The 21,218-nt window shown below is 38.2% G+C and overlaps 2 protein-coding genes across 2 annotated transcripts; both read left to right on the top strand.

Moving 5' to 3' along the window:
* The first annotated feature begins 1,025 nt into the window (after positions 1–1,025).
* LOC145940185 (uncharacterized) lies at positions 1,026–3,432 on the top strand. The gene is made up of 3 exons (XM_083045101.1): positions 1,026–1,349; positions 1,817–2,719; positions 2,848–3,432. Exons 1-3 carry the CDS (start codon positions 1,026–1,028, stop codon positions 3,430–3,432), a joined length of 1,812 nt encoding a protein of 603 aa, XP_082901227.1.
* A 995-nt stretch (positions 3,433–4,427) lies between these two features.
* LOC145940184 (uncharacterized) lies at positions 4,428–5,021 on the top strand. Its single transcript, XM_083045100.1, has one exon. The coding sequence runs from the start codon at positions 4,428–4,430 to the stop codon at positions 5,019–5,021; it is 594 nt and encodes a 197-aa protein (XP_082901226.1).
* The last annotated feature ends 16,197 nt before the right edge of the window (positions 5,022–21,218 follow it).

The raw sequence follows: 21,218 nt of genomic DNA, 5'->3' as shown, positions 1-21,218 counted from the left end.
CCCTTGGAATAATCATCTCTACTTATGGAATTTCCCTCGTTTAAGAAATGGATGTCCGTTCCCGAGAAGAGAATTTGATAAGCATCGACGTAAAGCGGTTCTACCGGCGAGAAAACCGATTGTAACGGCCTACTAGGAATTTGCGTGCCGTCGACGTACAGAGAGAAGAAATTTATGCCGTAATTTTTAAAATTAAACGGATTTCATTTTCTATCTCCGTTGTTCAAAATACGAAGACTCTAGATTAAAAGTGAGTATACATTATTCTAAAGGAATTTAAGACGTATTGATCACGTAATAAACACGGATCATATGAATTACCCGGCGTTTTGATTGGATAATACAAATGCCCCTCTCAACTCGACTCCCCGAGAAAGCGAAATTCCTAACTTTCGTTCTGTCTGTCGATATACACAGTCTAAGTGAAAACGAGAAGCATAAACTAACTTTCGTCGCCAATCTTTTGTATCAAGTCACAAAAATAAAATCTCTTCAGCAAAGGAACAAGCTGTTAGTGTTTTCTCAATACACTCTGCTCTAAAACCGGTGATATAAAAAAAAATTATTAAATTCGATGTTTTACATCGAAGGTCGTGAACATTGAATTTAAGGTCCTTCGAGCCTGATTTTTTGTAACGAGCAAAAGTAACAGAGCTGTTACGTTCCGATGAAAGTGTATTGCGAGGACGTATACTGGGGAATTCATTGCCCCGCTTCGGGTGATAACGTAAACGAGACGTCTCACTCTTGCTCACGGCGTGCAGTAGTGCGAAAACTGTGCTTCTCCCTCGCTCCTGAAGCGAGATTTGAACTAGTCAATACGAACAGTGGTTGTCTATTCGAGTTAAAGTTTGTGTCTTCGTGCGACGCTTAGCACTGTCTCGCTCTTATACTTTAGTGAGAACCACGAATAAGTCTTATTCCGTCGAACTAACTGCTACAATACAAGAGTAGCGCGATCAATCTTCAACCGCAACTCCGAACAAACGGTTATTAAATTCAAGTGTATTAAATTTAAAACAGACATGTCATCCTTTGATGACCTTCTAATTAAACAACGTTCGATTATCAAACGAATCGAACGAATTCTTCCGAATTATCGAAAACTCGGGAAAGAAAAACACACCGCGGTAAAAACACGAAATCGCATCGACGCGCTTAAGGAAGCATGGACGTCATGCTCGTCTTTGAACGTCAAGCTGCAGCAGAGCGCCACGGAGGAACAGCTGACGAACGAATATTTTACCGACAACGAATTTCTCTCAGCAGAAGAGGAGTACGAAAAGTCTCTTGATTCCCTCACCGAAATCTTTGACAAACAGGAGAGCCTGCAAGGCCAGTCACTACAAGTAAGGACGGCGAGTCGACGCTCTTCGGGGAATCGACCAGTACTTCCGCATTCGTGCTCCCGCGTATTACTATTTCGGCGTTCAAGGGTGATCCCACGCGCTGGGAAAGTTTTCGCGACTCCTTTAACGCCCTCGTTGGTACTAACGAAATATTAAACAACGCGCAAAAAATGTATTTTTTAAAATCCTTTCTTAAAAGCGAAGCAGCGCGAATTATAGAACATATTTAGACCTCCGATGCGAATTACAAGGGCGCCTGAAAATTATTAACTGACGAGTATGACAATTCGCGTGCGCTCATCCACGCGCATATCCACGCATTCGCGAACATTGCTGTTATGAAAAACGAATCGGCGCATGATCTCAAACACTTGCGGGATACCGGCAGCGCGTCACTATCCGCCTTAGTTAATTTAAATCGTCCAGTTATGCATTGGAACGATCTGCTTGTTTATATTATTACTCAGAAGTTTAGCTCTTGCACAAGAACCGAATGGAATTTACGACTAGGAGCGTCAAACGATTATCCATCATTTAAAGCTCTTAGAGATTTTTTAACCGAGCGTATTCACGGGATAGCTGAACCTGTTAGTTATAAAGAATCTGCTTCTTCCGGTGCAATACAAGCCGGAGTTAAAAATAAAATTAAGGCCGCAATACATAACGCGACGGATAGGAAGTGTCCCTGTTGCAAGGGCAATCACTTTTTAACGTTCTGTCCGGCCTTTCGAAAGAAACCGATAGATCAACGATATCAAATAGCGAAACAAGCGCGAGTGTGCTTTAATTGTTTAAAGCCAGATCATTTTCCGGCTCAATGTTCCAGCGAACATCGATGTTCAATCTGTCAAAAATCGCATCATTCGGTCCTGCACCGCATTAATTCAGAAAAAACCGAACAGGCAAATAACCCGTCCCCGGTTGCCGCGATTGCCTCGGCGGGCAATTCGTCTATCGTTAATTGCGTGGCGCAGTTTCGATCGACGCCGATTACGCAGAATCCCGCGTCTTATACGGATGTGTCTCAGTTAACAGCGACTTTGCACTCGCGTTCGAGTGCTCCCGCCACGGTCATGTTAGCCACTGGATGGATACTTCTGCGTACTTCTGAGGGAAGATTAGTTAAAGCGCGCGCTCTATTGGATCAAGGATCCACCTTTAGTTTTATAACGGAGTCACTTGCGCAAAGACTACACACCTCGCGTCATCGTACGAACCTACATATCACTGTATTTGGCGAGAAATATTCCGGGATGGCTAGAGCTAAGATGAACCTTACTATCGAACCTTGTCACGGTCAAGGCCCGCGATTACCAATGGCCGCGTATATTTATCAGAAAATATCACCTACGCCGCTACCAAAACACTTGGTATTGACGGGTGGCCGCATTTAAATGGATTGACGTTAGCGGATCCGACTCCTTCCAGTAAAGAGCCGATCAAAGTTTTAATAGGTGCTGATTTATATGGCTATCTATTATCGGGCCCAATACGACAGGGTTCTCTTGGATCACCTACTGCTCAATTAACGATATTCGGCTGGGTGGTATCCGGACCGGTGGGGAATCTTTGCGAAATGTCCGATACGACTAGTATCGCTATTCATTGCGTAAATTCGGTAAGTATTGACGCCCTCATAAAGCAATTTTGGGAGATCGAAGAAATTCCCAAGAAATCTTATCTCTCGCCGGACGAAACGAAATGCGAATCTTACTTTGTCGAAACACATACAAGCGATGCTAGAGGTCGTTATGTTGTACGATTACCATTTCGTAAGGATCCATCTACCGAGATAGGCGATAGCTATAACACGGCTCTGCTTCTTTATACAAAAATGGAACGACGTCTCTCCACTAAATCAGAGTTAGCGAACGAGTATGATTCTTTTCTGGCCGAATACGAATCCCTTGGTCATATGGAGTTAGTTCAAGTTTTAAGGTCGAGAGTTAAATCGGCGTACATTCCACACCACCCGGTCCTGCGCGAGAGTAGTAGTACTTCCCGATTACGCGTCGTTTTTAACGAGTCTCAAGTCACCTCCAATGGCATTTCATTAAACGATTGTTTACTTAGGAGGTCCTAAACTTTAACGGGACATCACCGAAATTTTGTTACGCTGGCGACAGCACCGTTATGTTTACATCGCGGACATCGCAAAAATGTTTCGCCAAATCTGAATACATCCCGACGACGCAAACTATCAGCGAATTATTTAGCGACCAAACAAGTCCGGTCCCATCAAGGTTTATCATCTGCTTACAGTTACCTATGGCACAACTTGTGCCCCTTATCTCGCGATAAGGGTACTACTACAACTCGCAAAGGATGAAGGTGAAAACTTTCCTGAAGCCGCGCTAGTTTTGCGTCACGATACATACGTGGATGATGTACTATTCGGCGCTGACGATCTCGCGACCGCTCGCGCTATACGCGATCAACTCAATACGCTGATGAATCGAGGCGGCTTCCACCTTCGTAAGTGGGCCGCGAATGATGAAGAGCTATTACGCGATATCCCAGCCGGAGAATATGAACTGGCGCTAGATCGCTCTTTAACTAATGAACAAGCATTAATGGTTCTCGGTTTGACCTGGGTACCAGCCGAAGACATCTTTCGCTTTCACATCTCCGTCTTACCTACAAGCAAACATACTAAACGAACCATCCTTTCTCTTATTGCCAGATTATTTAATCCCCTCGGTTGGGCATCACCGATAATTATTTCTGCAAAACTGTTAATGCAAGACCTCTGGTTGCAAAAAATAGATTGGGACGAGCCCGTTCCCCCAGCCCTGTTAAGTCAATGAGAAGCTTACTATCGAGAATTACCTAAACTCGCTACATTACGAATTCCTCGCTGGACCGGAAGGTTGAACGGCTCTGTCGCTGAAGTTCATGGATTCTCTGACGCATCGCAGAGAGCCTATTCTGCCGTAGTTTATTTGCGCATCTTAAACACAACAAATAATAATTCCGTAACCCTGCTCGCTGCAAAATCGAAAGTAGCGCCACTCAAAACAGTCTCGATTCCCCGATTGGAACTGAACGGAATCGTTTTACTAGTTCGTCTCCTTGAGTATGTCACGCAAAATCTTCATTTCGAGATTGCTTCAGTACGGCTGGACCGATTCCAGCGTCGCTCTTGCGTGGATATCTCAGTATCCGACAAGATGGAAACCTTACGTGGCTAATCGCGTTTCTGAAGTTCAAACAAGGATGCCTAACATTACCTGGCATCATGTCACCTCGCAACTCAACCCGGCTGACTGCGCCTCACGCGGTATTTCCGTCAAAGAATTCTTACAACATCCTCTTTGGTTCGGCCCTCCATGGCTAAGAACTCCTTTCAACATTTGGCCAAAAACCAGTAATGAATTAACAACTGATTCACTTAAGGGGAAAATCAATTCTGAATCACGTTCCTCAACTATGGTTCATACCGCGACAATTAGAGAAATCTGGGACTTACCGGAACAATTCTCCAGTTGGGGTAAACTTTTGCGCGTCACCGCATACCTACGTCGTTTTGTTGATCTTTTACGTCACCACGTCCGTCAAGGAGACACGAATGAAATTTTGCTATCCGCACCTGACCTCAAGAAGGCCCGGATATTTTGGTTGAAACTTATTCAACAAGCATATTTCGCTTCTGAATTCAAAGCGCTTCAATGACAAACAACGATTTCCCGATCTAGCTCTTTAAAGGCTTTAAATCCATTTCTTGATGGAGATGGAATCTTACGTTTGGGCGGGCGACTACGCCATTCGTTTCTCTCTTATGACGAACGCTTTCCGATTCTCCTCCCACGTCATCACATAAGCGAGTTAATCATAGACCAGGCTCACCAAAGGTCGCTGCACGGTGGAACTCAATTGACATTACGCATTGTCCGACAAAATTATTGGATTATCGGAGCGCGATCGTTAGTCAAAACCCGTATCAATCGATGTGTAACGTGTCTTCGTGCACGCGCTGTAACCGCTAGTCAACTCATGGGTGACCTTCCATCTTCTCAAGTTAATCCAGCCCCTCCATTTTCCCACTGCGGTATAGATTATGCCGGACCTATGCAAATCATCCATTATGTAGGCCGAGGACAAAGGGCTAGAAATTACTACGTTGCAATCTTTGTTTGTTTAGTGATACGCGCTATCCACCTCGACTACGTCGATAATTACGCCACATCTGCATTTTTAGCCGCCTTTAAGCGATTTGTAAGTCGGCGAGGACTCCCTATTGACGTTTATAGCGATAACGGGACTAATTTTCAGGGCGCGGATACCGAACTTCGTCAAGCGTTTGTTACCATTTGCAAGGATAAAAAACTTCGTAAAATCTTCGCGAACGATGGTATCTCTTGGCACTTTATTCCCGCTTCCGCGCCGCATTTTGGCGGCTTGTGGGAGGTCGGAGTAAGGAGTTTTAAGCACCATCTCAAGCGGGTAGTCGGCGCTCATACGCTTTCTCAGTTAGAACATTCTACGCTTCTATGCCAGATTGAAGCTTGTTTAAACTCGAGACCATTAATTGCGTTAAAGGATGACCCAGAATGTTTTGAAGCCTTAAGGGGATCCTAAACGGTTGGCCGAACTCCGACGGGTTTGCGCCCTCATCTGAGCGGAACTAAAATTGTCGATAATTGTCGATAATTTTAGTTCTACCATTATCGACAGCGTTATGCATGTATAAAAAAGTAATTAAAAATTGTGTCTAATATGTTGAAAAGACAACATCATATATTTCTACTGTTCTATCGCTTCGCACGCGTATCAAAGAGTATCGAAGCGCATAGATAACAGTATATCACATGTGTCTGCCTTTATTATATGTACATGTTTGAACACAATTGTTTATGTGTGAGCGTATTGCGTTTATAAATTTTTATTACATATAATATATATAAATATTTATTTATATGATCAAAAATATATATAATTATAAAAATATATATTTATAAATAATACATTGTTATATTATATAATCGCCGATTATATAGATTGGTAAAAACGAACTGTATTAGATTGTAATTTACTAGAAAGTTACATTATAATATTCAGTTATATATGTATTATGCACATACATCTGTATGTGTCATATACATTTCTTATATTTACATACATGTATGCATACATATATAATACGTATATATACATATATATATATATATAAGGTACATATTTTATTTGTTACAGTATATTATCATAAAAATAAAACACATTTTCGGGAAAAATGTTTCATATAAAAATTGTAAGATTTCAAAGAGGGACAGTATACGTGAAATTGTTTTTGAGTGGCGTTTTTCAATTATATTTAGATCTCATTTTTTTAATTGAACTATCTTATTTGTATTATATATATAAATCGAACTTTCGCAACATTCAACATAAAAAGTTATAGGATGGCTAAAAAATGAAAACTTTACGAGATATTTTATAATATAATTTTTTATATAAACTATGAAATATCTCATAAAATATTCATTTTTCGATAAATTTACCTCAATACTTATGTACAAGATAAAAAGAAAATTGGTGTAAAGAAAACATAGTTGTACATAAGTATTGAGGTAAACAACTGTTTCTTTACAGCAATTGATTTCTCTCATTATTTTGTGCATAAGTAGAAGTAAGATTATAAAAAAATTAATATTTTATGAGATATATTTCATAGTTTATGTAAAATTATATTATAAAATATCTCGTAGTTTTCATTTTTTAGCCATTTTATAACTTTAAAAAAACTAAATTGACCTCTAAATATCTTTAAAAAACGCCACTCAAGAACAATTATTACGATATTGTCCTCCTTCGAAACCTTACAGCTTTTATATGGAACATTTTTCCCGAAAGTGTTTCATTTTTATGATAACCCACTGTATCAAATAAAATACTTTGTATTTATATACATATTATATATGTATGTATGCATACTCGTATGTAAATATAAGATGTATATGACGCATGCAGATGTGTGCATAATACCTATATATTCTGGATATTATAATGTAGCTTTCTATAAGTTACAATCTATCTAATACAGTTCATTTTTTTTCTCATTTGATATAAGCGACAGATAAAAATGTATTATTTCAATATACACACACTTACAATACATTGTTTGTCTCGATTGCAACAGAATAATGTATTTTTACAATATTCTGAATATTTAAATATAGAATGGACCCCTCCCCGTCCATTCCCGTGAGAACGCAACCAATATGTTTTTCGTCTCTCCGATTATAATTTACAATCGAGATTGATGCAGCTTTTTCTGGCCAATTGTAGAGTATAGATTTTTGAAGTCTATATTCTTACCAGAATAGGTTTTTTTAAAATGATAATTTCTTATTATTTTGGAAAAGGCGAGAGTTTATTGCTTTCTATAACTTTATAAAAATGTTCTCTCATGTATTTTACATTTTCGGAGTATTTTTCCTCGCAAGGATTGCCTCCTAAAGCTACAGTCGTGGCGAAGGCTGCAGCATAAATTCCACAACATATGCCATCAGGTTGTGTTTGAACCTTTTCAAAAATTATGTCACTCGAGCTTACTGTTGGATAACGAAGATGCATATAATTTTTCTCTTTAGCTACCAATTTATCGTATGTACAGCCAGGTAGACTATTGTATACGCGAAGTTTGGTGCCGTCAAAGAAAATACATCTCCACTGATTACTACAATTCCTCCAATTATTTGTAAGCTATTCTTACTACAACTAGCTTTAATCATGTGAGGGTATTCTATATGTAGCACACTTTGCGTTTCGAAATGAGAAGTTTCTCTTATAATACGCAAAAATAGATCCAATGATTCATCGTTTAATTGATTTGTCACACACGCAAGATATTATCCTTTACCAAATAAAGAGGAGCAAACGTGTTTAAAAGTTTTTCATTTCTTTTTATATCATCTTCAGATATATCTCGTTCGTTACTTGAGTAACTTATGATAATGCAATCATCATCTTGCTCTTTATTTAAAGCAATATCAGTTATTTTTGTTTCAATTGAAACGTTCGGTTTGAATCGTTTGCTCTCTTCTATGCCATTTTCCTTTTCTATTTTATTTTGTCTCTTACTTCGTTTCGTTGTCAGTGCTTCTTTTGCTTCTTTTGCTTCTTTAGCTTCCATAATATATCTTGGATTTCTAATCGGCTTATGTCTATTGTGACAACTATCCAAGATTTCTGGAAGCATGTATTCGTTATAGAAGCGTGTTAAGAAAGGCAGCATTTCATTTCTCCAAAAAATATTGTCTGCATCAACGCGCAATATTTTCATACTTTGTGGAGTCCAAACAGCAAAAATACAATATTCTCGCCGTGTTATGTTCAACTGACCTTGAACTTGATAAAAATATCAATGCTTTCGATTCATTTTATGTGGATTTTTTTTTATCAAAGATACCTTTCAAAAGAGGTCTCTATAGCTTTTTCTGCTGTCAAATGCTCAGCTGACAGAGGACATTTTATTTCCACTAGACCATTTTCGTCAATTATTCCGTCAGGAGAAGCACCCAAGCAAGAATTTTCAGTATCAATAAATAATCCGCAAGGTTCTATTTCTTTATTTAATTTTATAGTCAATTCTTTCTTTGCTACGTCTTCCTTCTCCCGACCATATTTTAGGGCTGCGGAATCAATGAAGGAAGGATATAAAATGGCTTTTACTATTGTTGCGCAAGACGTTGTCGGTCTCATGCGACATACAGGTCCAAAATTGGATGCTGTCAACATTTCTCGTCTCAATGATAACCATAATTCTGAGTCATTTTGGTTTCTCGTATCAAATTCAATTTTTTTCCAGTTTATCGCATTTTCGGACAATTTTTCTACATGATTTTACCGAAGTTGCTCAAATACATCAGATGGAAGATCTGGTTTTTCAGACTGCGAACCATAGTAACGATCTGTTCCTGTGTTTCGTTTGGAATTTCTTTTCCTTCCTTGCACTTGTCGAGATTCTCTGGTTTTCGCAACTTTTATTTGTCGTTGTTTTTCCAGATTCTCAACAATAGGCGGTACAGTTTTATCCATGCTCTTATGCAATTCTGTAAGGACTTGTTGCGTATTAAATTGCACAGCTGCCGCCGCAACTCTGGCATTATAAGAGCCTCATTTACCAAAATGAATGCGCTTCCCACCAATTTCTTTGCAGATTATCGAATTAAACAATTCTGCAGGATTATTGTTTAAATTCAGCAATAAACTGTCGGAATAACCGCTTAGATATGTGATAGAGCTTTCTATTTTTTGATACAGATCATGTATTTTCAGAAATGGAACATAATTTTTGTTCGTTTTATTATCATTTTCTTCGCATATACGACCGCGTGCTTCGCATCGCTTATGTTTGCCAAAAACATGGCTAGGAATGTTCAATATATCTTTCTGCAGTTCCCTAGCCTTACAATGTTGAGGTGTTTGTTGGTCTTTTCTTCGTAGCTCGGCTGCTGTTTCTACCTCTTTTCTGATATTTAACATGTTGCTTTTCACAACTTTTCACGACTCTATAAAGCCACGCTGTCTCTGCGTTTTTGGCTGAGTCGTCTCTGTCGTCAGCTTTGAGCTTTTTACATAAATTGCGAAGTAAATGATTCGTGCATTCTACTTTTTTTACTGTGATCATCTGTTCACTATATGGTCTATTATCAATAATGGTCTGATAAACGCTACTGTCACTATCGGCAATAACTGTTTTAAAAATCAGCCCATGCATTTCGAGGCTACATTTGAAACCTTCCGCGATGGCATCGCTCTCCATCCTTGTGTAGCTCTCGTTGCGATCAAAATTTTTGTAGCATATGTGAGCTTTTGGTTCCATACTTTTTCGCTCTGCCATATCACATATTGCACAATATTTATTGCGGACACCTTTTTTTTTTTTTTTTTTTTTACATGAAGGAAATCCTTTATGGATATCCATGCCCCTCGGGAAAGAAGCATGGGTTATGTGGGACTGCTTGCTCCCCTTAACCGAGCCTCGAATGGTTCGGCTAGGGGGCCCAAGCTTACCGCACTAAAACCCACACGGTGGCCACCTCGGGCGTTGTAGGGGTTTCCCGGGAATCTGGCGATTGCACTACTTCCGGGAAACCCCCGCCTGACTATCCCGTGGGAGTCACTGCGTTTGGTTACTGCGACTCCCTGTCCCTCGCCATGTTGACTTGGCGAGGGACTTGTCTTCCCGACAGTTTGCGGTGCGGAGGGGCCACACTTCCGCACCGCGCCCCCCTGGGGGATACAACTATATCTCCATGAAGGACGGGACCAGATTCGGGTTTTCCGCCCGAAGCCTGATCCCCCTCCCCCTGTGTGGGTTTACTGAGGTAGTCCTAGTAGTGGACTACCTCCTTCACACAGGGGGGTAGAGCTTGCCGCACGTTGCAACACAGGTGGTCCTCCTGTTATATCTAGAGGACCATTCGTTTGCTCCTTCCCGTGAGGCCTATTTCCGAGGGGAGGATTCAGGTTCGGCTATAATCGCCTCCTCTGTCCCCCCCGGTCTCCTTCTCTCTCCCGCCCTCGGCGGGTGCCGCGGGTTTCGGCGACGGGGTCGCAACCTGCGAGGCGCAGGTGCTCCCCCGTCTCCGTCGTCGCCACTGCTCCCGTCACTTCGTGGGGCGCGTTCGCGCTCCCTTTCGGCCTCCTCCTTCTGCAACATTACTGTTTCGCAGAAGGAGGAGACCGCCTTCCAAGCCTCTTCACTGTCAATCATCTTTGGTATGATGACCGAGAGTGAGAAGTCTTCACCCACCGCCACCGTAAGGACACCGCGCTCATCGGCCCATGCCAAACAATGGACCAATGTGTGTTGCGCGGTGTCCAACTCATCCCAACAGTGGTGGCAGTGGATCGTCCGCTCCTTACCGATCTTGCACAGAAAGTCAGCGAAGCATCCATGCCCCGTTATTATCTGCGCAAGACGGTACGGCACCTCGCCGTGCGTCCTTTCCACCCACTCTTCTAATACTGGACGCACGGCCCCGACGACTCTTCTCCCTGAGTTGGTCTCGGGAATATTGGCAAGATATTCCCTCCACCTTTCCAGGAGACGTCGTCGGGCCTGGACCCTCATGATATCTTTGACTCTAGCCGTTAACTTGACATTCCGCCTCTGGAGCTCCCGCGTCTGGATGTACGTTTCTTCGGACTTCCCCGCGACCTGCTCCATCGGCGGGAGCCCGGCCAGAGTCGTGGCCGCCGCGTGCGAGACCGTTCTGTAGCCGCGAATTACCCTGATCGCTACGCGCCGCTGTATACGTCGCAGTGCGTCCCTGATCTTTCGGGTGGTATTCGCAGCCTCTGCCCATGTGGGTGCTCCGTATAGGGCCACCGCATTAATGATTCCCGCATACATCCGACGCACTCGACCGTCGGGCCCTCCCAAGTTAGGGAGTAGGCGAATTAGAGCTGCCGCCACTCTCTCCACTTTTGGGCCCAACTGATCGAAGTGATCTATGAAAGTCCATTTTCCGTCCAGGATTAGACCCAGGTATTTCATTCGGGTCGTTACCTGGACGGGGGTGTCATCCACCATGACATGGGTCGCCGGTGGCTCTCCTTGAGAGCCATCGTGTAGGTATAGCGCCTCCGTTTTGTGAGGCGCTACTTTTAGACCCATGCCACGGATGCTGCGGACAATGCATGCCACCGCCAGCTCCGTCCTCATCTTTGCTTCCCTCCAGTCTGCTCCCCCGGCCAGCACTAACGTGTCGTCTGCATAACAGACGACACTGCAGTCGGGGGGGAGAGCGGTGCGAAGCACATTGTCAAACGCGAGGTCCCACAGCAGGGGGCCTAACACTGACCCCTGTGGGACCCCGCAGGACATCTCCCTCCCGCACTGGAGTCCGTCTCTATTGCGATACTCCAGTCTTCTGTCCCGGAAGTAACTCTTTATTACCCTCACGAGGTACGCGGGGACGCAATGCCTTTCCATCGCGATCCCCACTTGATCCCAGGGCAGGGTGTTAAATGCATTGACGATGTCTAGCGACACCGCCATGGCCACCCTGCCCTCTTCCATTTCAGACTCCGCAAGAGATCGGACGCGCTTGATCGCATCAATTGTCGATCTTCTCTCGCGGAATCCGTATTGGTCCTCGTGAAGGTCTGGCCCATCCCGGGACAGGTGTTCGACGAGGCGGTTTGCTACCACTCTTTCGAGTAGTTTCCCCACCTCGTCAAGCAGGCATATCGGTCTGTAAGCGGGAGGAAGTCCCGCTGCACCGCTCCCTTTTGGGATGAGGACCACTTTGGCCCTCTCCCAGACTGGAGGGAAGCTCCCCTCTTTTAGGCAGTCGGTAAAGAGCTGCCTAACGTAGCTCGATACAGACGGATTGTCCAAGGCCAGAACCCAGACCTGTCCGGGAATTCCATCAGGTCCCGTGGCCTTATTGCCCCGATTATTGCGGACACCAACGAAGAGAATCTTTCTCGTGCGGTAACCAATTATGGCTCCAATACCGGAAGGAGAATTATAGGCATTGCCATACGATCTCTTCATCCAACTACCATCCGCTACAACTGTTATATACGGAATACAGTTTATAACTTCGTTTTTCTCAAGAGCGAGTTGCTTTTCAACTTCGCCAGTCATTTTCATACTTTCCATGGCTGTTTTTTCAAAAGCATCGACTAACTTTTTTCTATTTTTTATATATATTGGCTCGGACATGCAAGGAACATTCATGGCTGCACACAACTCCTTCAGCTGAGCATAGCCAATTCCTACTGTAACAGTTCCTGCTACAACAACCATACCAATGTCTAATGTTTCCGGCTCTTCGGGTTCTGACCAGAAGTCGGCTTCAGTATTGCACATTTGGCACTTGAAAGTAAAATGCGTCTTGAACTCTTCGGTTCTAGTCTTTATGAGTTTCCAATCTTTAAATTGGCACTCTATTCCTTTCATATGATTATTTAATGATCTCTGGAGTTCATTCCACATATGAGAAATGTTGACAATGCGACGCCCTTGAGGCATGCTTTCCTGGATACGATTTATATCCACAGGGCTATTCTCGATAACAAAATTGTTATCTTCGCAAAGTTCGACATTTTGATGACACATACCTGTTTCTGAAATTGACTCCAGGCATTGCACTTTTTGAATACTAACTTTAGGATCCATTGTATCGGAGAATAATTCCACCGATTTTTGAAAATCGATGGATTCATTGCTAGTATCCTTACATGTGCTATTCCTAGAGTCATTTTCCTCTTGGCCTTTGGTTTGTGTCTTTATGAGTTTCCAATCTTTCAATTGGCACTCTATTCTTTTCATATGATTATCGAATGATCTCTGGAGTTCATTCCACATATAAGAAATGTCGACAATGCGACGCCCTTGAGGCATGCTTTCCTGGATACGATTTATATCCAAAGGGCTAATTTCGATAACAAAATCGTTATCTTCGCAAAGTTCGACATTTTGATGACACATACCTGTTTTTGAAATTGACTCCAGGCATTGCACTGTTTCAGTACTAACTTCTGAAACCATCGTTTCGGAAATCGATTGGTCGATGGATTCATTGTCAATACTCTTTTCTGTGCTCCTGGAGTAATTTGGCTGTTGCGTATTGCTGAGCTTCAATAACTGTTGTCGCCTGCAAAGAAAAATAAATGAATTAATATTTTGTAAACTATTACTACAAAAAGAAGAGATAATTTTATTATTTTATAATCTTGAAAAGTTAAATATCTGAAAAACAACTGCAGTCTTTTGTTTATAAATTTTTATCTAATACAAAAAATTAACTATTATACATATACTACAATAAATAATGTTTTGAAAATAAATGTCTTCATATTTTATAGTAAACAGAGCACACACAGGTGCAAACTGCTTTTGATATAAAATATAACCAGCACACGAATTGACCGCTTCTGGATTTTATGACCAGCATATGAATGGATCGCCTCTGGATTTTATGACCAGCACATGAATGGATCGCCTCTGGATTTTATGACTAGCACACGAATTGATCGCCTCTGGATTTTTTAAAATAATCAGCGCACGAATAGATCGTCTCTGATACGAAGTAATAACCAGAGCGCACATGCAAAGCGCATCTGGTGTTACAGCCAGCTCATGAATAGATCGCCTCTAGCACTAACTACTATAAAATACAATAAATTTTTTAAGATATAAATATAAACAAAAGACTGCGTTGTTATCCTTCAGAAATTTTTTCCTCAAGATTATATATACATATACAGGATGTCCTATTTTAAATGATGCACGCAAATATCTTGAAAAATATGCAAGATACAGAAAAACGTTTCAAACAAAAGTTATTTGATTCAAAGGGGAACATAAGATGGTGCCATTGATTTGACCTTGGATAGTCATTTGAAGGTCACGTGAAGATCACCTTCAATTTTTTGAATGGAACTATCTATTTTTCATTATATATTCTTGCAGCTTATCTCGAGATCTTTCCAAAGCACTATAATAAAGTACTTTTTTCAAATAAAGTTATAAGGTTTGAAATTTACAATTTTTTGAAATAAAATGTAAAATATGTAAAATATTTATTTTTCGATTATTTTTCCCTAATACTTTTATGCACGGAATAATGAGACTAATCAGTTGATGCAAAGAAAACATAGTTACTTTAAGAAAAAAGTACGCAGCTGCATGTTGCAAATAACATATATTTTTTTAAACAATTATCTATTTTCTTTACACCAATTGATTGGTCTTAGTATTCAATGCATAAAAGTATTAGGGAAAGATAATCGAAAAATAAATATTTTATATGATATTTTACATTTTATGTCAAAAAATAGTAAATTTCAAGCCTAACTCAAAAAGTACTTGAAAAAAATACTTTATTATAGTGTGTTGGTCTCGAGATAGCTACAAGAATATGTAATAAAAGATAGGTAGTTCTATTTAAGAAATTGAAGGTTACTTTCACGCGACCTTGACTATCCAAGGTCAAATCAATGGCACCATCTTATGTCCCCCTTCGAACCAAACTTTTGTTCGAAATGTTTTTCCGTATTTTGCATATTTTTCAAGATATTTGCGTGCATCATAAATGGGACACTGTATGTATACAATATATATATGTATATATACATAATATATTAGTGTAAAAAAAAGTTTTTATTTTCGCCCGCATTCTAGCTGAAAAGGAGTAATTATCCTAAAGTGCCAACTCCAATAGATTTCATTTCCACATTTGCCTTGAAATTTTCCCATAAAAAAGAAATTTTCCAATAAATAAACGGTGAATGCGGCTTCTTCTCAATAAATTCGACTATCTTTATCAGAATCAAAACAACTCAAATTTCAATCGTAGTAATTACTGTAGATTGTGTTGATAACTTCTAAAACTAAGTAAACTAAGAACACAGTGAAAAAATAAATGAAAGATCATTTAAAAAAATAAAAAAGGCGTTTTGTTCAATTTTTATCTATTTTTTTTAACATATATAATACACAACTAATAAAGACGAGCCTTATTAGGTCATAGCTGGATCTTCTTCGTGGTAATATTTATTTTGATTTTACATACTATTGCTTTCAAGTTCATTGAACTGCGCGCCGAATAAATTTTTTGGTTACATCGATATTCTCTTATATAAATAATACAATTATTCGGAGGGCTATTTTTCATATTTTAGTTTTTCTATAATGCGAAAAGATTGGAGTAAAAAAATATAAACTATTAAAAAATTGGCTATAATAATACATTTTCATTTATAATATATATATTATTGATATATTCAATTTACTTTTCATTCAATCTTATTATTTATCTTATACATCGATCTGACCTTATCCGATAAATGTAAGATTGAATGAAAAGTGAATGAAAATTATACCAAGAATTTTAGGCTCGTTATTATAAACTTGAGAAATAAGTAGGCTATCGAAGGAGGTCAAAGGAGAATATAAGAACTCGAATTGAGATTTATTCCTAAATAAAGTTCTAAATCAAGCAAAAGTTTCGTGCCCCGTGCACAAAACTTATAGCGAAAAAATTAATTTTCGATATCTGACGCACAAACATCAGTGTTTGGCTTGATAGCCTATTTGTTTCTCGTTTATATTGAAAATTATATCGTTGCAAATTTAAGAAATTATCAAGCGTATGTACATATAAAAAAACACAAACATAAATTTGTAAAATAAATTTTATTTTACATGAAATTTTGCACAAAAAAAAAATGCGACAGTTAGGGATCGAACCCTAGTCCGCAGCGTGGTATTATCACGCACTTGACGCTTGAGCTACGTTGACTTCTCGAAACTAAGTTTAATATACCTGGTATATATATTCATAATCTTTTCGCATTGGAAATTGAAAACTAACCAATTCATAATAATAAAATCACACATGTGATTTTATTATTATAAATTGGTTAGTTTGCAAATATATATATATTTCTATAGGACACGGCTGTCTAATGAAAAAAAAAAGGTCTCGAAATTCTCAAACTCTCTTGAAAACAGAGAGAGTGAAATTTTTTCGTATAAGTGTTTGACGAAATGGAGTCGTAAATCTTATTTATAAAAAAAAAGTTATCCAAGTGTGACAACAGCGCATCGAGCGCACGTGCCAGTCACGAGTTTCTCGTCGAGCTCGCACATACGCCGCGACTTCCCCCATACCCCCACCACTACGACTTGGCGTGTGTGCGACCCGAAAGGGCCGAAAGTGAAATCAGTTATCTTGTAGCCGTCTTCCGTCACGTTGGTCCGCTATTGTGAGGGCAGAGAGCCGAGAAACAAAGATGGGGAGACGTAAGTAAATCATTACGCTTTATAAATTATAGGCTGCGGTAAAAGCTACGCTATGAATGCTTCGAAAAAAAAACATTATCTTTATTCTCCTGTAATGTAGAACAAAAATTGATGTTTCAAAGGGTACTTTCCGATTCACGCATGATGCGCATGAAGCAACAGAAACTCTATATGTGTGACATGACTAGATTTTCTGTCACTTTATGTGCATCATGCGTGAATCAGAAAATACCCAAAGGATTCGTAATGCAGTCTTGACCGTAGCCTTGAATAATATAATATATGCAACAAATGTTAACTGTAGGGTCACCAGACAATAATTAAAAATGACGAAGATTAAATCGACCAATTCTGGCAAAATTGAACTTTATTAATTCACGACGTTTCGACCGTAGATTTCGGTCCTTATCAAGTGCTATGATACAAAAATATATACAATTATGAAACCAAAAATTAAAAAGTCACGCTAAATTATTTCACAATTTTTTACACATTTTGCAACATACCTGTGTTCTTAAGACATTAGTCAAATAAATAAGTTATTCGATGTACAGAAGATAACATGTTTAAATAATTAGAGAAGAGAAACGACTGTGTTGTATATGATAGAAATGATGAGTAATCTAGGAACAGAACCGAGACCCCTTATACGACCTTTATTACTTTATCATAAATATTATTTAAATTCTCCGTATCTGTTTGTAAGTTGATTGTTTCGTTGTGTTTTTTAATATAGACTAGAACAACACATGCGCGCGCTTCGCGCGCGCCATTTACAATATTAAATATATATATATATATATATATATTTTTATAATTTACAATATTAGATATATAAATATATATATTTTTATATTTTAAATATAGGAATACATAAAAAATTAATTATTAATTATAAAATTAGAAATTAATTATTTGTTTATATAATTAAAAATAATTTGACATATAATCTTACGTAGACTTTGAAATATCTCATAAAATATTCATTTTCTGATAATCTAATTTTTACGCACAAAATAATGGAAGGAATCAATTAATGTAAAAAACACAGAATTGTTAAAAAAAGTATGTAACTGTTAGTTGTAAATTACATATTTTTTTAAAAAACAACTATATATTTTCTTTACCAATTGATTCCTCCCATTATTTTATACATACATAAAAGTATGGATGAAATCATGAGAAAATAAATATTTTACGAGATATTTCATAACTTACGTAAGATTATGTCAAATTAAATTATAAAATTTCTCGTAATCTATAATTTTACATTTTACATTTTTAACTACTGCAATCACCGCAAAAAATTTTGATGCATTTATATCAAATCAATATCACAATACAAATCCATACGCACACATATTAATTATGTCAAAAACTATCTTTATATAAAAAATTAAAGGTTAAAAAATCATATATATATTTCTTTATACACATAATTTTTAACTTTTTTATTATCTCGCTGACTGCCAAGGTAAACTTTTAATGCTTGCCAAGTACAACGCGTGAAAAAGCAACATAAAGTTGTCCATGATTAAAAACATCTTTGCGAAGATCTATTCCTACTCTGTCAAATGTCTGTCCTTGTGACTTATTAATTGTCATAGCAAAAGCTAATTTTATTGGAAATTGTCTTCTTTTAAAAGTGAAAGGATATATATTTTCGCAATATAATGTTATACGATTCAAGAAAATAATATCTCCTACTTTATCACCTGTTAAAATTTTGCATTTTAATAAATGATCAGCAAGTTCTATAATCATTAATCTAGTGCCATTGCAAAGACCTTCATTGATACTGAGATTTCTAATCAACATAATAATACAATTCGGTCTTAAACGTAATTCGTAAGGAGGGAGAGATGATGGAGACAAAGTATTTAAATATTCTGGTAATAAAACTTCTCCAATATCACCATTATCGCCACAATTTTCAGTACTATCTGTACTTGTATAAATCGTTCCTCAGATATATCTAATAATTCAACAACTCGTTTATTAATTTCATCGACGTCAGCATTTCTTGCTGAAAGTATTGCACACTTAGCCATTTTATTAAATTCTTTATTTCGTATTAGACCACCATATATATCTTCTACAACATCAGCATTAATGGGTGCAATACAATAATCTGGAAGTTGTATATTAGCATTAGAATCATTTAATGCCATCTCCCAAATCCAACAGAAACTTTGCAAATTCAGTTTCCTCTGGGAGAACTCTCATGTTTTCCGTTAAAGAGAAACTTATAAAATGTCTCCAATTAGAACTAAACTTGATTGAAAGATTCACGATTTCACATCGAGTACCATGTATTTTAATAGGAAGAAGTTGCCTAAAATCACCACCTAATACGATAATTTTTCCACCAAAAGGTAAATTATTATTCATGATGTCACGCAAAGTTCGATCCATAATCTCTAAAGCATATCGTGGTGTCACTGGCGCTTCGTCCCAAATAAAAATATCAATTTTTTTCAAATATTGAGCTTCCTTTGATTGGATTTTAATGCTAGATGATGAATCAGTAAATAATGGAACTGGCAATCCAAATGTTTTATGAACCGTTTTTCCTGCTGGCAACAATGTCACTGCAATGCCCGTAAAAGCCATTGTACATACATGTTTATTACGAATTTTGGCTAAGTGATAAATAGTTGTATATGTAAATGTTTTGCCTGAACCACCTGGACCATCGATATAAAAACAATTACTATTGTAATTATTATTGTCTAATCTATTTAATATAAGATCTACTATTTCTTTCTGCTTGTCATTTAATTGTTCATATTGTCTGACACCAATTTCCATAGTTTCTTTAAGTGTTACATAATCATTCTCTTCATCATTATCTTGTAATTGTTCCATTTGTGGAAAATCAGCAAAACTTTTGCCTTCAGCACACAACATAGCATTGATTTGCGCATATGCTTTCTTTTGTCCTTGTAATATTCCAAAATGTCGTACATAATCTTCCGACATTGCTACTTTAAAATGTTCCCAAAGCTCTTCAGGATGCAATGGTTGACAATGTAATAGTATACGTACAAATAATCTACGAAGTTGTCTTGGCATCATCCATCCAACAGCTTCGTTCATAGCTCGTCTCCATTCATCATCATCTTCAATCAAACCTAAAGCTAGACATGCCACTGAAAATGTTTGACAAACTTCTCCATTTACAGTTTTTAATTTATCAAAACTCGTAGCTCCCTTTACTGTGAGTAATAATAGTCGTAAATGATATAATTCAGTTTGTGTTGGACTAACGGAATACATTCGTCCTATGCAATTATAATGACTTTTGCGTTTACTCCAACGCGATATATTTTTACCATTAATTTTTTCTTTTTTAAATGTATAATATCGTGGAATTTCTATATATAAATATTGTTTTGCTTCTTCATCGCGAGAATTCAATGCAAAATAATCTATTAACATAGTAACTTGATCTAAAGCTGAAGTCATAGCTTCTTCAACTGCTTCATTTTCAATTATAACATTTTGTGCATTAGGAAGATGGACGGGTAAACGTACGATAGTATGACTTTTATCTTGTAATTTTTTCTCAAGAATACGCCAGCTCGCTTCTACAGGTCCAACATAACGAGCTTCTATAAAATTGCGTATTTCATCGTGATCTATAATTATATTTTCTGTTATTGGTTCAATTGTAATAGCAGCAGCATCATGTCCTTTGTAAATATATTTATACAGATATTTAACCGATTTAATACTTGAAACAACTTCAACATTAATATGACAATTAAATATAATTGATAAAATGGGACAATATGGAACTACATAACGATTATCAACTATATATCCACCAGGACGTTCAAAACTTTTCCCATTATCTCGTCGACGATAATAAGGATAAGCATCTTCATCCATTCTGGTCTCTTCATGATATGGTTTAGGATAATGTTTAGAACATTTTCCATCTACCAAACACCAATCACCACAAGGTCCATGAATCATATGTTTCATAACTATGTCGTGTAAAACACGATTTTCACAAGGATCAGGAATTTCAGCAGAGATATATTTGTCAACGATCTGTGGAGTTGTTATTTTAAAATTATAATTTAAAGCAATTAACA

Source organism: Prenolepis imparis, unplaced genomic scaffold (assembly GCF_030444845.1).
Source record: "Prenolepis imparis isolate NDT839.2.m4 unplaced genomic scaffold, iyPreImpa1.0 SCAF_9, whole genome shotgun sequence".
In the NCBI taxonomy this organism is placed as follows: domain Eukaryota; kingdom Metazoa; phylum Arthropoda; class Insecta; order Hymenoptera; family Formicidae; genus Prenolepis; species Prenolepis imparis.
This window is presented reverse-complemented; position numbering and strand designations above follow the sequence as displayed.

Excerpts from the sequence above, each read along its gene's own strand:
- LOC145940185 (XM_083045101.1), top strand. The coding sequence starts at position 1,026 with ATGTCATCCTTTGATGACCTTCTAATTAAACAACGTTCGATTATCAAA. Across the intron at positions 1,350-1,816 it reads TGCAAGGCCAGTCACTACAA|AAGTTTAGCTCTTGCACAAG; the intron begins GTAAGGACGGCG and ends ATTATTACTCAG. Across the intron at positions 2,720-2,847 it reads CGCCGCTACCAAAACACTTG|GGTTCTCTTGGATCACCTAC; the intron begins GTATTGACGGGT and ends CCAATACGACAG.
- LOC145940184 (XM_083045100.1), top strand. The coding sequence starts at position 4,428 with ATGTCACGCAAAATCTTCATTTCGAGATTGCTTCAGTACGGCTGGACC.